General features: G+C 47.4%; 2 protein-coding genes across 3 annotated transcripts; both read left to right on the forward strand.

Moving 5' to 3' along the window:
* Nucleotides 1-2,316: 2,316 nt before the first annotated feature.
* On the forward strand, nucleotides 2,317-10,731 carry LOC142904227 (GTPase HRas). 2 transcript variants are annotated; one of them, XM_076050194.1, is made up of 5 exons: nucleotides 2,317-2,529; nucleotides 3,662-3,840; nucleotides 6,602-6,761; nucleotides 7,740-7,864; nucleotides 8,001-10,731. In XM_076050194.1, exons 1-4 carry the CDS (start codon nucleotides 2,419-2,421, stop codon nucleotides 7,857-7,859), a joined length of 570 nt encoding a protein of 189 aa, XP_075906309.1. In that variant the 5' UTR covers nucleotides 2,317-2,418; the 3' UTR covers nucleotides 7,860-7,864; nucleotides 8,001-10,731. The 2 variants fall into 2 exon arrangements, with proteins under 2 accessions (XP_075906309.1, XP_075906310.1); XM_076050195.1 differs by having other exon boundaries at nucleotides 8,114-10,731.
* Nucleotides 10,732-11,948: 1,217 nt separating this feature from the next.
* On the forward strand, nucleotides 11,949-13,672 carry LOC142904257 (tumor susceptibility gene 101 protein). The gene is made up of 6 exons (XM_076050229.1): nucleotides 11,949-12,102; nucleotides 12,200-12,284; nucleotides 12,377-12,442; nucleotides 12,585-12,748; nucleotides 12,838-12,940; nucleotides 13,121-13,672. Exons 1-6 carry the CDS (start codon nucleotides 12,061-12,063, stop codon nucleotides 13,222-13,224), a joined length of 564 nt encoding a protein of 187 aa, XP_075906344.1. The 5' UTR covers nucleotides 11,949-12,060; the 3' UTR covers nucleotides 13,225-13,672.
* Nucleotides 13,673-13,860: the final 188 nt, after the last annotated feature.

Raw genomic sequence — 13,860 nt, forward strand, 5'->3', positions numbered from 1 at the left:
ATTCCCTCTCTGCAGCTCACTTAAAGCGAGCTGCGTTCTTGATGCACAGGTTGAGACGTTTAACCTCGTCTGACCTTTCCTGGGAGCTGCGGACTGCAGCGCGTGAGGCGGACTCTGTGTTTTGGGAAGAAGAAACAAGGCTGCCCCAGCAGGGAGCCACTGCAGCGCAGCGGAACGTCTTTCCAGTGCGAAGTGTGATTTCAATCTCACTGACAATCAGTGAAAATGTCAGCTGCTGTCACCTGCATCTGCATGAGCTAAGTCTGATATTGCAGGCGCCTTTTAATTTGTGTATTAAGTTGAAAACCCACTGCAGGGTTGTCACGGTCATGGAAAACCTGGAAAAGTCTTGGGATTTTGTAAAATCACTAAAAGTTTTTGGAAAAGTCATGAACTTTGGTCAAATTTCAAGCAGAATTTGTTTGTTGTTTGCTGTTATTGTCTCCAATACTTTGTGAACAGAATCAATCTAGCTGACTCACTCCGCCTGTTGAGTTCAGTCTAATTATCACCTACAGATTTCACCAGATTTTCCTGTTTTAAGCAATTGTAGTACGATAATGTAACTGGCAAAGTTGCATATGGCTTTTAAGTGTGTAAATTCTTTATTTGTAGGCTGCGGTCAGGTCATGGAATTTTCATCCAAGGTCATGGGAGAGGTTTGGAGTGTTTGTCAGTGAAAATGAGAAGGAAAATGATAGTCGCCAAAGGAAGGAACAGCTGATTCGCCTGCACGCTCTGACATCATCCACCAGTGACCTGACATCACCCGACGTCACCTGTGCTGTCCAGATGAAGTTGTCTCCGTGGCCCCCCCACGCTGTGTTTGCGTTGCAGCGTTGCAAACTCTCCACGACTGACTCGCTCTGCGCCATCACGTCTGGCTGCCGTCAGAGGCCACAGTCGGGTCGGCCGCCGCCGCCTCCTCGTACAGTTGGCGAGCTCTGCGGTGAATTCTGGTGTGAGCTGAGTCACACTGTGCCACCGTGTGTAGCGGAGACGCCCGTATGACGACTGACTACCCCCATTATCCATTGAGTCATCTCACCTGGAGCTTCGTTGGCCAGCAAACAGGCCGAGTGTTTAGTGGTGTGTGTGTCTGCAAGTCTTCTAAGAGTGCGAGTCTCCTCTGGCCTTTGTGCTTCTGATTGTTTCAGCGGGTCTTTGTTGCCAGTCCAGAAAAAAAAGTCCCATTTTACTGCTGTTTTCGGGTCTTTATTCCTCATTCTGGACTCGGTATCATGTGATTTCATACCCAAAACCTATGGATTTCTAAGCTAAATCCAGTTAAACAGTTGAAAAATAGCAGTGCTCATGAGTTTGATGCTTTCACACAAGATTCTTGGTTTTTGGGACAAAACCCTGCCAATTTATAAAATCTCAGCATGTCGACCTTGATCCCCGTTGTGCAGTTGTTTCAATTTTCCAACCTAATTGTAAAATATCTTTGGAGGCAGCTTCCGATTATATCATTTTTTTCAGTTTGATGCGCAGCTTTATGTAAATGTGTTTCACTTCACTTTTTATATGATTATTGTAATTTCTTTTATTTTTACCCTACTTCCTGTGTCTATTTCCTTAAAGGCCTCGTGGGTGTTCTTGTAAAGACGTGTGCTTGCCTGAGTTGCGTAACTTCCAGTCATGGTCTTTCCTCAGGAGCCTGACGACTGTGTGTGATAATGTGTCTGGAGTTGTAATCAGGGCCGCCCTTTTGCAGCGGCTGGATCTGTTAGTGGGGTGTGTTCAGCAGGTCAGGTGGGGGGGGGGGTTACAAATTTCGAAATGGAATTTTGTTTGTATGTTTTTGCCACCACTGCCTTTTTTCTCTCCTGTACACACCTGTGTAACTGTCATCAGTAATCTGCTGACACCTGAGTGATGGGGGTCAGTGTGCCATGTCACCCCAAGCCCCTCACCCCTCTCCACACACCAGCCCCCCCCCCCCCCTCACCCCCCCTTCCCTCATGCACTCTCCCTGCCGCTCACACCGAGCGCGAGAGGATTGGAACATCGAGTACCTTCAGCACATTTTTCACATTCCCCTTTGAGGGTCTCAGCCGTCACACACACACACACACACACACACACACACACACACACACACACACACACACACACACACACACACACACCACTTGTAACGCACACAAGCACCCGTCCTCTTTTTTTTTTCCCTCTCCTTCCGCTGAGGTCGGTGGTAACAGTAACAAACGTGTGTTGTGTGTTTTGTCTGATCGCGGCCGGCAGTCCAGCATCGTCGCCTCGTCTGTCAGCCGACTAACCTGCTCGTCTCCCCCCTCCCTCTGTTCTCTGCAGGAGCCGTGTGTGTGTGTGTGTGTCTGTGTGTGCGTGTGTGTGTGCGTGTGTGTGCGTGCGCGTGTGTGCGTGTGCAGCACACGGTGAGCTGCAGCGGTGACCATGACGGAGTACAAGCTGGTGGTGGTGGGAGCTGGAGGCGTGGGCAAGAGCGCACTCACCATCCAGCTCATCCAGAACCACTTTGTGGATGAATATGACCCCACCATAGAGGTAGGTCCACCGCTATAATAAGACCAACACATAGTATCCACTGTGTGTATGTTGGTGCAGCTCAGCGCATTGGTTTTTATCCATTTTAATATTTATTAGGGTTTTTTGCTTTTGTTTGTTTCTATGCTTTTAAGTCTTGTTAAGCCAGTTTTACCACGGGTGTGTTTGTATTGGTGTCAGGACGTGAAAAGGCCTCAGTTAAATAAGAATCTACAAATCATTGATGGAAGCAACATTGATTTCACTATTGGGTGCAAAAACCCAAATTTATTAAGATAAACTTTACTTTAAAAGCTAAATGTGTAACATGTCATTGGATCTATGGGTAAACTCACTAAGAGCAATGATATAAATAACTCGCATTTTCAAATGAGAACAAGCGGCATTAATATTTACATAAAGAGAGCAGGTCCATTTGCCACTGCACCCTCATGTTTGTGCGTCAGGAGGAGCTGTTTGAAGTGACGTCGGGCTCCTGGGAGGGACCTGCAGGGGGAAACACACAGTTTCAGCGCCCCAATATTCCATCTTTGACAATAGTTTCCGTGTTGATGGGCTGCCTGTACAACTGCAAAATCAAAGGCCACTGGTGCCAGATCGTCAACTCCTGCAGTGGAAGCAGGAGGGAAATGTTGAAGTGAGCGAGACGCCGGATAGAGAAGCGGGAGAGTTGAGAGAAGGCAGCAGCAGAAATGTTTTCTCCTCCTCACCCCCCACCCCACCCCCTCTGTCTCGTCTCTCGCTCCCGCTCCCTTTCTCACCACGCCTGCCTCGGTCCAGACAATGTCCTTTTTGTGTGTTTGCATTCCTGGCCCCTATGCTTTAACAAACAGTGATGTTTTTGTGGCCGTGCGTCAGGAGGCCAAACATTTCCTCCAACGCCCTGCACTCCTCTGATCTGCCCGTGTGGATCAGAGCCGCCAGTAAACAGAGCTCCATCGCAGAGACCCGTCCGTGCACAGCGTTGTGCGTACGTGCCGCTCCGAGCCGATGATGTCAGCGGCCCCGTTATGGGTCCCACCTGTGCTGTCTCGGTCATTTCCCGTAGTTTTGACTGGTTGTTTACAGATTTGATTGAGTTTTTTTTGCACGCAGTAGCCCTCTGAGTCTTGGAGTCTTGTTTCCCCTGCAGGACTCGTACAGGAAGCAGGTCGTGATCGACGGGGAGACCTGCCTGCTGGACATCCTGGACACTGCGGGTCAGGAGGAGTACAGCGCCATGAGGGACCAGTACATGAGGACAGGGGAGGGCTTCCTCTGCGTCTTCGCCATCAACAACACCAAGTCCTTCGAGGACATCCACCAGTACAGGTGTGTGTCAGTTGAGTTCAGGCACTGGATGAACACTCGCAGGCATTGGGCCTGCAAAAAGCGGCTGTTATTTTTTTCAGAGGCGGAAAGGCGACCAATCAAGATGATGTTGGTACGTCGATGACATCCAGGAGTTATAATTTCACCCAGTGAAATTTTCGCCAGGACTTTGGAATGTCCGTCGGACGATTGGAAGGACTGCTCCGTCAACTGGCTCCACGTTTGCAGGGGGGTAGAACAAATTTATTAGCCTTTTATGAATACCTTTCCTCAGACATGTAGCTCGCCGCTGTTCCGGATCAGTCGGCTCTCAGTAATTTGTTCTCTCCCTCTGCAAACGTGGAGCCAGTTGACGGAGCAGTCCTTCAAATTGTACCAAGGACATTCTAAAGTCCTGGTGAAATTTCACTGGGTAAAACTGCAGCTCCTGGATCGTGGTGTTGAACTGAATTGATCTCCTCTCTTTTTCTATTCGAATTCAACCATCACAAGGACGTCAGCACTTGAGAATGTAGACGACTCCATTCTTTCTTTATTTGCTGAGCGAATTGTACGCGCATATTCGCCTCGTACTTGGTGTGCGCAGGAAAAATTTGCATTTTCGTATTGTCGTTTATGCGTGTGACTTCGCCTGTTGGCCGGTGTGTAGGGACCTCTAGTCATATCTAACATGTAAATGCCAAAAAGGTGGTCGGCTGAATAATCGTTTCACTTTTTTTGTTTGGTGTGTGTGTGTGTGTGTGTGTGTGTGTGTGTGTGTGTGTGTGTGTGTGTGTGTGTGTGTGCGCGCTCCCTGCAGTAGCTTGGTGATGTCATGCTGTAGCGTTTAACACGGCTAAAGCTTACCCCCCCCCACCACCACCACCTCTCAGCTGGAGGATTACAGCACGATGCCAATGAAATCGATCCTGACTCAATTAGAGAGGCAGGGAGAGGGAGCACTTTCAAGGGCAGGGGAGGAGAAGGGGATGCAGCGGCGGTGCGAGATGGGAGGCGGCTCAGCAGGAGCCGACAGCGTTCACTCTCTATCACCCCACACACACACATTTTACCTTTTTCATCACATTACAAGCACACATGTGCGGTAGAAAGGGGCTGAATGGAAACTTTGCCACCTCCTCCCTCAGATAACATTGTGCTAGGATGTGAAAATCATGGGCGGATTTTCTCCAGTAAGCATTTATTCCATTTTTGACAGTTACATGTAGAAATATTTTTGTATCTGCTCTTTCTCTCTCAAGGTTCAAGGTTCAACCTAGCTTTATTGTCAGTTCTGCAACATGTGTAACAATACAGCGGATTGAGGTTGCGTTTCTCAGGGGCCCACGTGCCACAGTGGGCATTTAGTGCAAAGTAGGTCAAATGTCTGCCATAGACATTCAACAGAGGATGCAATACAATTGAATTGTTTCAAATTACTTGCAGCATAAATTAAATGAGATTTTGGTGGAGTAAAAAAAAAAAAAAAAAAGACCGGAGGGATTCACACTCTTGCCAGGGGAGAGTTTTCCAGCCGTCTTACATGTTGAAAGGATCAAAGTCAACTGTAACCAGTGTGTCGTTCACACTGTCATCCCTCGTTTTGAGGGTAAAAACGGAGACGGGGCGTCAATTTTACTTTCTGGTGAGAACTTTTCCCATCCTTGACCAAACTGCCGCTCAGATGACGTGTAAACTGATCTGCAGACCGATCGATGCCTGAAGGACTGTTAGCGGCGGCCCCAGATTGTAATGTGGCTCTGGCAGTGGAAGGGCTGAGCTCACGGATTGATCCGACCCAACCCTCCCGCTCCCTCCCTCTCTCTCTCTGTCTCTCTCTCGACGCTGGCTGCTTTAGTGATGAGGTAATGCTGTTGTCCAACCCCACCTCCCTCCTCCACTCCACCGCCCCCCCCCTCAGCAGTGCAGCACAGGCCGGCCCTGGTGGGGCCCCGGCTCCTCCTCAGGGTCCTAGAGCTCCCTGGGTGACGGACCTGCTGCTGTTTATCAAGTGGAGAGTTTTCTGCTCCAGCTTGACTTCCATCCATCCATCTTCTATCCCTGCTTCCTCCTGCTCTCAGGGCTGCAGGAGTCTGTTGCAGCCTGTGATGGGGGGGGAGGCGGGGTGGCACCTTGGACAAGTCGCCAGTTCATCGCAGGACCGCATTAGCTGCGTTTCCATGGCAGTTTTTCACAAAATAAAAGCGATAATTCTAAAATTCCCGCAAGACCTCACTTTGAGGAGGACGGAGCTACAAAATTTCTCTTTCTCTTTATATTTTTCTCTTTTGCTTGTAAAAAAAAAAAAAAAAAAATACTCTGTCTCGTCCTCCATCCAACGCACCAATTTCACTGGTCAGTGAACTGTTCCCTGTCCGTCACGTCCGCTGACGTGTAAATGCAAAAAAAAAGTGTTTCCATGACACTTGTGCGATGTGGATACGTCTGAAAAACCACCGCATGAGAGGGTCAAAAAAAAACTTTTATTGAGATATTTAGGTTTTTGCGCAATTCCATAATGGAAACGCAGCTGTATCGACAAACAAGCATTCACTGTCACATACACACCTACCATCAATTTAAAGTTCCCAGTTCACCTCACATACAGTACATGTTCTTGGACTGTGTGAGGAAGCTGGAGAACCCGGAGAGAACCCACGCAGACACGGGGAGATCACGCAGAAAGTCCCCGCAATTGAACCCACAAACTTGTTGCCTTGAGGCGGGAGTGACTGAATTCACCTTACAATATGTCACCAGTTGCTTCTCTGTCGCCCGCCAGAGAACAAATCAAGCGCGTGAAGGACTCGGACGACGTTCCCATGGTGCTGGTGGGGAACAAGTGTGACCTGCCGGCTCGCACCGTGGACACCAGGCAAGCCCAGGAACTGGCCCGCTCCTACGGCATCCCATACATCGAGACCTCGGCCAAAACGCGACAGGTGGGTTGTCGACAAGGAAGAAGGAGTGGACTGGAGGGTGGGGGGTAAATTTTGAAGAGCGTCCAACATCTTAAGAGATTAAAACATTGCGGCGTTTATTTTAGTGCCGCTGGATATACAGCGCTTTTAATAGCACGTCAACCCCGCCGGCTGCTTAATCAGTCTGCGGAGCAAATGAAAGGATTCCTCTCAGAGCTCCTGGCGCTCAGCTCTGATCTTGATAACGCACTTAACCTTTTTCCTCTCAACACAAAATGGCCTCACTGGGTAGTGGCGGGGGGGGGGGGGGGGGGGGGGGGAGGAGGGGCATGCGGAGGTTGTAGTCATCTGTCCAGGAGATCTTTTGCGATAAATTCACTTCTAATGCCGCTTTATCTCTTTGGGTTCTGCTGTTTCCTGTCAGCGCCGCTAAAGTTTGAATGTTATTTTTTGTTTTGTTTTTTCAAATGAGTGCTCCACCAGTGTGAGATGCCATTCAATTCAATGAGATTCGGCAGGTTGCCGTATTTGAAAACGTTTATTAGCGTCACATAAAAATCCTCTTCTTCCTGCTTCTGCTGCTCCTCCTCCTACTCCTCCTCCACCCACCACCTACTCCACTTCCTCCTCCTCCTCCTCCTGCTGCTCTGCATTTATGCAGCAGTCATTAAATTTTGGTTTTGCATACGGCCGTCCTCTCAGTCTTGCACTGGTGGCCCTGGCGCACGTGGCGAGCCGCTCGCAGACACTCAGGTGCGGCTCGTGCTCGAAGGCCTTCGCTGTCCCGCAGGGCGATGAATCATGGCCAGGTTGCCTTGGCCTCAGAACACAGCCGCAGTATCCCAGTCTTCAGCCGCGGCGCGCCGTCTCTGTCACGCGGCCACGTGTTCTGGAGCCACATGCCGACTCTTGACGATCCCACCTCGCCGCAGCCGCTGCGAGTCACGCCGCTGTAACCTTTCTCCCTCCGTGCTTATTGTTGTGCGTGTGGCCTTGCAGGGAGTGGAGGATGCCTTCTACACGCTGGTCAGGGAGATCAGGCAGCACAAGCTGAGGAAGCTGAACCCTCCTGATGAGAGCGGCCAGGACTGCATGAGCTGCCGCTGTGTGGTATCGTGATGGAGGTGAGTCTTTGGAGAGCCGGCTGGCTGAAACTCAAGCTTCCAGAGGTTCCCTGCTGCAAGTTCTATCTCTGCTCTTTTTGTCTCTCAAGCCATCAAATGAGCAGTGTCCCCACTCTGGTGTCTCCTCTTTGCACAGCTGACTGTTGCATGCTGAGGAGAAACGCTACCGGGGGCAAAGTGACAGCATGGACTTAAAAAGAGAGCAAAGGAGTCGCGGATGAAACATGAACTTTTAGTTTTTTTCAAAAGGAAGATGATGGAGGCCAAGGCTGTGGAGGACACCACCTGAGCGGACTGAACCACGGACCAAGGAGGATGTGGACAGTCGCTGGAGCGGCTGCCTGAACTAGCCCCCCCCCCCACCCACCCACCCTCCACCCCGCATCTCCATCGCCTTATTTTATTTTTCCTTTCCTTTACTTTTTGGTCAGCGCATCGACTTGTGAGCAACTCCTGCTAACTTATTGTTTTTTCGGTCTCAACACTGGTCTTCAGGGGGCGCTGTCACCCGCCTCCGCCCTCTACATTAAGAAGCCTGATTCCACTCCCTCCGCTGGCCCACTGGAAAGACTGACCGGCTTAGAAAGAAGGACTGGAACAGACACTCGGTGAATGCAACACCTCTCACTCACTCAAACCGCCAAGCGCCCCGACTCCACTGCGACGGCCTTAAGCTTCCCATGAATGACTGCACAGTCCCTCATTATACAGGACGGGCGGCTGAGGCTGACATGGGAACCACAGTCATTTGTTGTCGTTCGTTTTACTGTTTAACAAAAAAAAAGTTAAAGTAAATAAATGTTTTTTTGTTTTTTCGTTGTGATTACGCAACTTTGTTTTGTGATTGCAAAAAAAAAAAAAGAGAGAGAAAAAAATTGAAAGCCACTGAGCAATATGGGAACGGCGACATTTTATTTCAGGCTGCGAGTGGTCGTAGGCGTCGTTTAGGGGCCTCGCTGTGGCTTCCAGATGTTGAAAGGTGGCGGGCGCCCGCAGTCCAGCAGACCTTTTCTTTACCAAGAGCTGCCTGGGTGAGAAAATGATTGGATTGGACGAGTGCATGTAGGTTCTGGTGCAATAGCGTTCTTTACTGTCTGCAGCGTGTCGATAGTAACACTGCCCCCCACATACACACTCTACTCCTCCCCTCCACGACTGAATATATTGCTTTCTTTGCTTTAGTTTAGGATGTGATCGGTACCGTGTATGAAACATTTTGATTGCTGAAAAAGAAAAGGATCAGGAGAGCACTGGAACCTGTACGCACGTACAAGAAGGCATTCGTTTCTGACTTTGATTTCAGTCACTGTATAAACAAGACTCACTTTTTGCATTTTTTTGTTACAGTAGTAGCATAATGTTTTAGTAAATCAAGACTCAGGAATGGGGCTCCAGGTTTGAAGGATGTCACCACCAGTCAGCTTGGCAGAGTTGCACACAGGTCCTGCCTCAGAGTCACACGCTGTTTCCTTTCTCTCTCTCTCTCTCTCTCTCTCTCTCTCCCTCCCTCTCTCACACACACCGTACTACCCTCACAACACTCCTCAGCTGCAACAGGACAATAACCAGGTCAGGTGCTACTCCCATCACAACCGTACTCCCTGTATACATGCGACTATCTGTGTGTAATAGATACCCGGATGGATATTTGGCTGGCGTGAGTGCGTTTTTCCTTCTTTTTCTTTTTTACCGAAGACTGCGACTGCACGTTTGCGTTGTTTTGGAAGAGGAGCGCCACTCGGCATTGAGTTTTGTTTTTTAAACCATAGCAGTTGGCTCATGTGTACCTCATATATGCGCTCTGCGGGCCGTGTTGTTGCTTCACTTTGATTGTGTTTAGATGTGCGCTGTTTAGAATTTTAAAGGAAGAGTTATGATGAAACACTACGTGATTTTCTTGTTCTTTTTCTGCGAAACGCTACAGGACAACAACAAAGATTTTTGGTTGTATTGTTTTATAAAAATCAAGTGTAAGCAAGGTTGTCTTGCCACATGATGGCGACTATTTGAAGCAGTTCTGTTGGGATGATATAAGTGTCTAATGCTAAAGTGTCTTGAAAAGCAACATTTTGTTTTCATTGCCTCCTATTTGGGGAATTGTTGTCTGGTGTTGTTCTGATGCAGAGTTGAAATGACTTCACTTACAACTTGGCTAAAGGAGAGAGAGAGAGTCAGCCCAGTGTGAGTGTGGATAAAGTTGTTCATTTTGCGATTGAGGCGGGGCGTCGTTCAATGTGAATATGTTTGAGATCTCCAGGTCATCTTCAAATTTGACAAAACTGAAATAACCCATGTTACCACTTTAGACTGTGTTGGTCCTAACGCTCACCCATGTCGCTCAAAGTTTTAACGGATGATTGAAAAATGAGAAAACAACAATAACGATCGGAGTTTGTAATGTGTACCGAGGCTCCCAGACGTACGTCTGTCTCCTAGCACATCTGTATCAATAACAGATTTCATACAGTTCCGCAAATGTATGTATCCAAGTTGCCATCTCATCAGGATACCAGCGCCGCGTGGCCACAGGGCTGCTGTGACAGTCTGCACGGACACATGCTGCACTGACAGAGACAGACTGTGTGGACCATTGGGACTTTTGCACAAGAATACAGTGGGACCCGAGTTGTGGCTCTCACCTGCAAACTGTGGAATGGATGTGTGTGTGTGTGTGTGTGTGTGTGTGTGTGTGTGAGTGTGTGTGTGCGAGTGCGAGTGCGTGCGCGGTGGGGAGAGGACTGCGGACGGCATTTGTGAACATGTCAACTGTCGAGCTATTTAAGATGTATGTACTCTTTAAAAAAAAAAAAAAAAAAAAAATGTTGCAAATGTATTGCAGGACAGGAATAAAGATGTCAAGGTGAAAACTCATGCCTTTCAGTTCTTCAACCTCAAGCGTTTGCTGCCATCTACAGGCTACTCCAGTCCACTGCTACGCAGAGGCGCGTTTGCTCTGCAGCTCCTGAATCAACTGCACTATGAACTTTATGGCCTTTTGTCATTATGTCTTTCCGTCTTGCTGGCGGATGTGCGATATTGCCCTAATTGCACACCGTGTGCCTCAAAGAACGGTCATAAAACTTTACACAGGGTCTGCCGACAGGTGTGCTGTCTGCAGATAAAGAAAAGGGGTTAATTTCCGGCCCATTAATCAGAGAGGGAGTTGGTTTACTTTCACAACAACAACAGCAGGAGAAGGAAATGGCAAAAGTGAAATGGTTTGTCTTGTATACAGACACTGCTCCTGTCAGCAAATCAGCTGCCTCCATTTAATTCCACTGTCTTCTCTCACGCTAACTAACTTCTTGTCCTCCTCGCTGCATTCATAAAACTCCTCTTCCTCTCGACCCCCTGAATGTCAAATACAACTTAAGCATCATTCTAATGACATATTCATATTGGGGCAGCTGTAGCTCAGGAGGTCAATGACTGAAAGGTTGGCGGTTCAAATCCCACTCCATCCCAGTCTGTCGTTGTGTGGTGGTCGGAGGAGCTGTTTGGTGCAGATTGGTTGCCATGCGTCCGTCAGTCTGCACCAGGGCAGCTGTGGCTACGGAGCTCACCACCACCCGTGTGAATGAATAATAGATTCAATCTAAAGTGCCTAGAAAAGCACTATAGAAATCCAAGCCATCATTATTATTCACTATTCCTCCTCTGTACATTCAATGACCATCTAAGTCCCGAACCTCCGGATTTGTTTCTATAACAACTAACACGCTTGACCCCTTTGATATACAAACTCCTGAATAAACCTGGCCCGTCTCACAGAGAAGCTCAACATTTTAATCTCTGCTTCTAAACTACAACATCACTGCTCACACCATCATGTTCTGTGCCTTTCTTACATATTTTCTGATGCTCTTTCATGGCTTTTGCACTCCAGCTTCTGTGGAAAAACATCTCAGGTTCTGTGTTGGCAGGTGTTTAAAAGTGATGATGTGTACAAGGAAAATGCCCCACCCCCTTTCCTGATTGCCGATCAATCCTGATAAACAGTAAGTGCATTGTTTATCAGGTCACACTTGTTTTTTTAGGGCAGGTGACTTGCATGAACGTGAGGTCGCCTCGTGACTGAAGTCATAAACAACAGGAGGGTCATCTATAAACCAGCACTAGGCAGGAGGGTGAGAACAGTATATAGTTGGTGGTCAGAGGAGCAAGAAGAAGAAGAGTTTTTCTTATGATCCGCAATCATGTCAGTCTCTGGCGATAGGATAAAGAAAATGCTGCCTAAGGTAAGACAAATAAGAGCTGGACTTTCCACTTCTCTTCAGTTCTCAAAGTGGAGACAGACATCTTATTTCTCTTTTTTTTTTCCTTTATCTTCTGAAGACGTATTCCCGCAGACTTGTATCCTATGAAATAGGCGTTGCATTGCTTCACTTCCAAGACCTCGAGCCTGCGGTGGCCAGATATGGTAGGACACGGAACCAACAAATCACTATTGGCAAAAAATTGTTACATAAAAACCAAGTACTTCAGATGTTAAAGTGGCTTTTGTTTTTACAGTTTATAATGATGGAAAGATTAAAAACTTAATGAGTCTTACTGGAACCATTCCTGTCCTCTTCCAAGGTGACTTTGCTTTAATGGATCCTTTTTTCATCTCTTTTTTTTAAATGACTTTGAAATGCATAGCAAGTTTTTTGCATGAATTTATGGACACACTAGGAAAAAAGCGAGCTCATCCCAGGATGTGTGTGGGTGTGTTTTGTAGAGAAGACCTACGACATCCCAGTGTCCGTCTGGCTGGAGGAGAACTACCCCCAATCTGCACCCATCTGCTACGTCACCCCCAGCCGTGAGATGATGCTGCTCAGAGGGAACTATATCTCCATGGACAGTGCGGTGACCTTTCCCTTTTTGGATGAGTGGAAAGCTGTGAGTGGACTCAATATTTGACGCACTATCCAAAATATAATAATGACATTAACAGCAGAAGATGATTCAACGCGCTCCTCCTTCGGCAGGGCGAGTGCAGCCTGGTGAGTTTACTGCAGGTGATGTCTGCTGTGTTCGGAGAGGCGCCCCCTGTGTGCATGAAGCCGCAGCCAGAACGACAACAAATTCCCTGTAAGTGACAGTCACATCTGAACTCAGCCTGCAAAACAAAAATACTTTAGGGCTTGCACGTGAGCGATAAACCTATACTTCTCGTACTTGTTAATCATTGCACCTCGTCCGAACAAGTTTATGAGCTCGCTCCGAATGATCCCATCGTTACTCAAGAATTTCTCTCTCTTTCTGTTCCAGGTGGGCTGCAGTGCAGCAGACAAAACTCGTTGGTCTCCAAGTTCGACGGTATCCAGTATCTGTGTTTACCCACTGAAGATGGTCACAATGAAACCACCTGCTAGCCTGGTTTGGAACTTTTAAAATTGTTTGTACAAAGTCTACTTGTGTGTTGTGTGCGTTTTGTTTTTATAGTGCATTGTTATGCTTGAATTGCTGTTCTACAATTTCATGTGAATGGCCTTTTAGGTAATAAACCAGTTGTTGTTGTGTTCTGGCCTGACAGTGAACCTGTGAAGAAAGCAACTTTCTGTGTCACAGAAAACAATTTGTTTTGACCAAAATGTGCTCGGTTTGTTTAATGTTGGCCAAAAGTATTGATAATACCCCAAATCTCACTGTATAGTACTGATATTTTTTCCCTTCTTGTAAACTTTGCTGTACTTTACACTGTGCTGTGTGTGTATTATTTCTGTTTGTTATTCTTCTGTCTGAGTTTTAGCGCATTAGTTCTGATAAACGCTCAATAATACATCACACTGTTTCATATCAAAATAAGAAAATTAAATGCTCCATATATACAATATCATCACACACGTACACGTGCGCACACACTTTGGTCTTGGTTACCGCCCTTTAAAGAGTGACTGTGTATGTGTGTAAGATGTAAATACTGTAAATAAAGTTTCATCTAAAGTCAAGCAAACAAGTTTTAATGCTGCTATACAATATCGCAGAGACGAAGACAAAGGTTGACATTT

This window comes from Nelusetta ayraudi, unplaced genomic scaffold (genome assembly GCF_046127955.1).
Source record: "Nelusetta ayraudi isolate G7.1 ecotype Tasmania unplaced genomic scaffold, CSIRO-AGI_Nayr_v1 ptg000125l, whole genome shotgun sequence".
Lineage (NCBI taxonomy): Eukaryota > Metazoa > Chordata > Actinopteri > Tetraodontiformes > Monacanthidae > Nelusetta > Nelusetta ayraudi.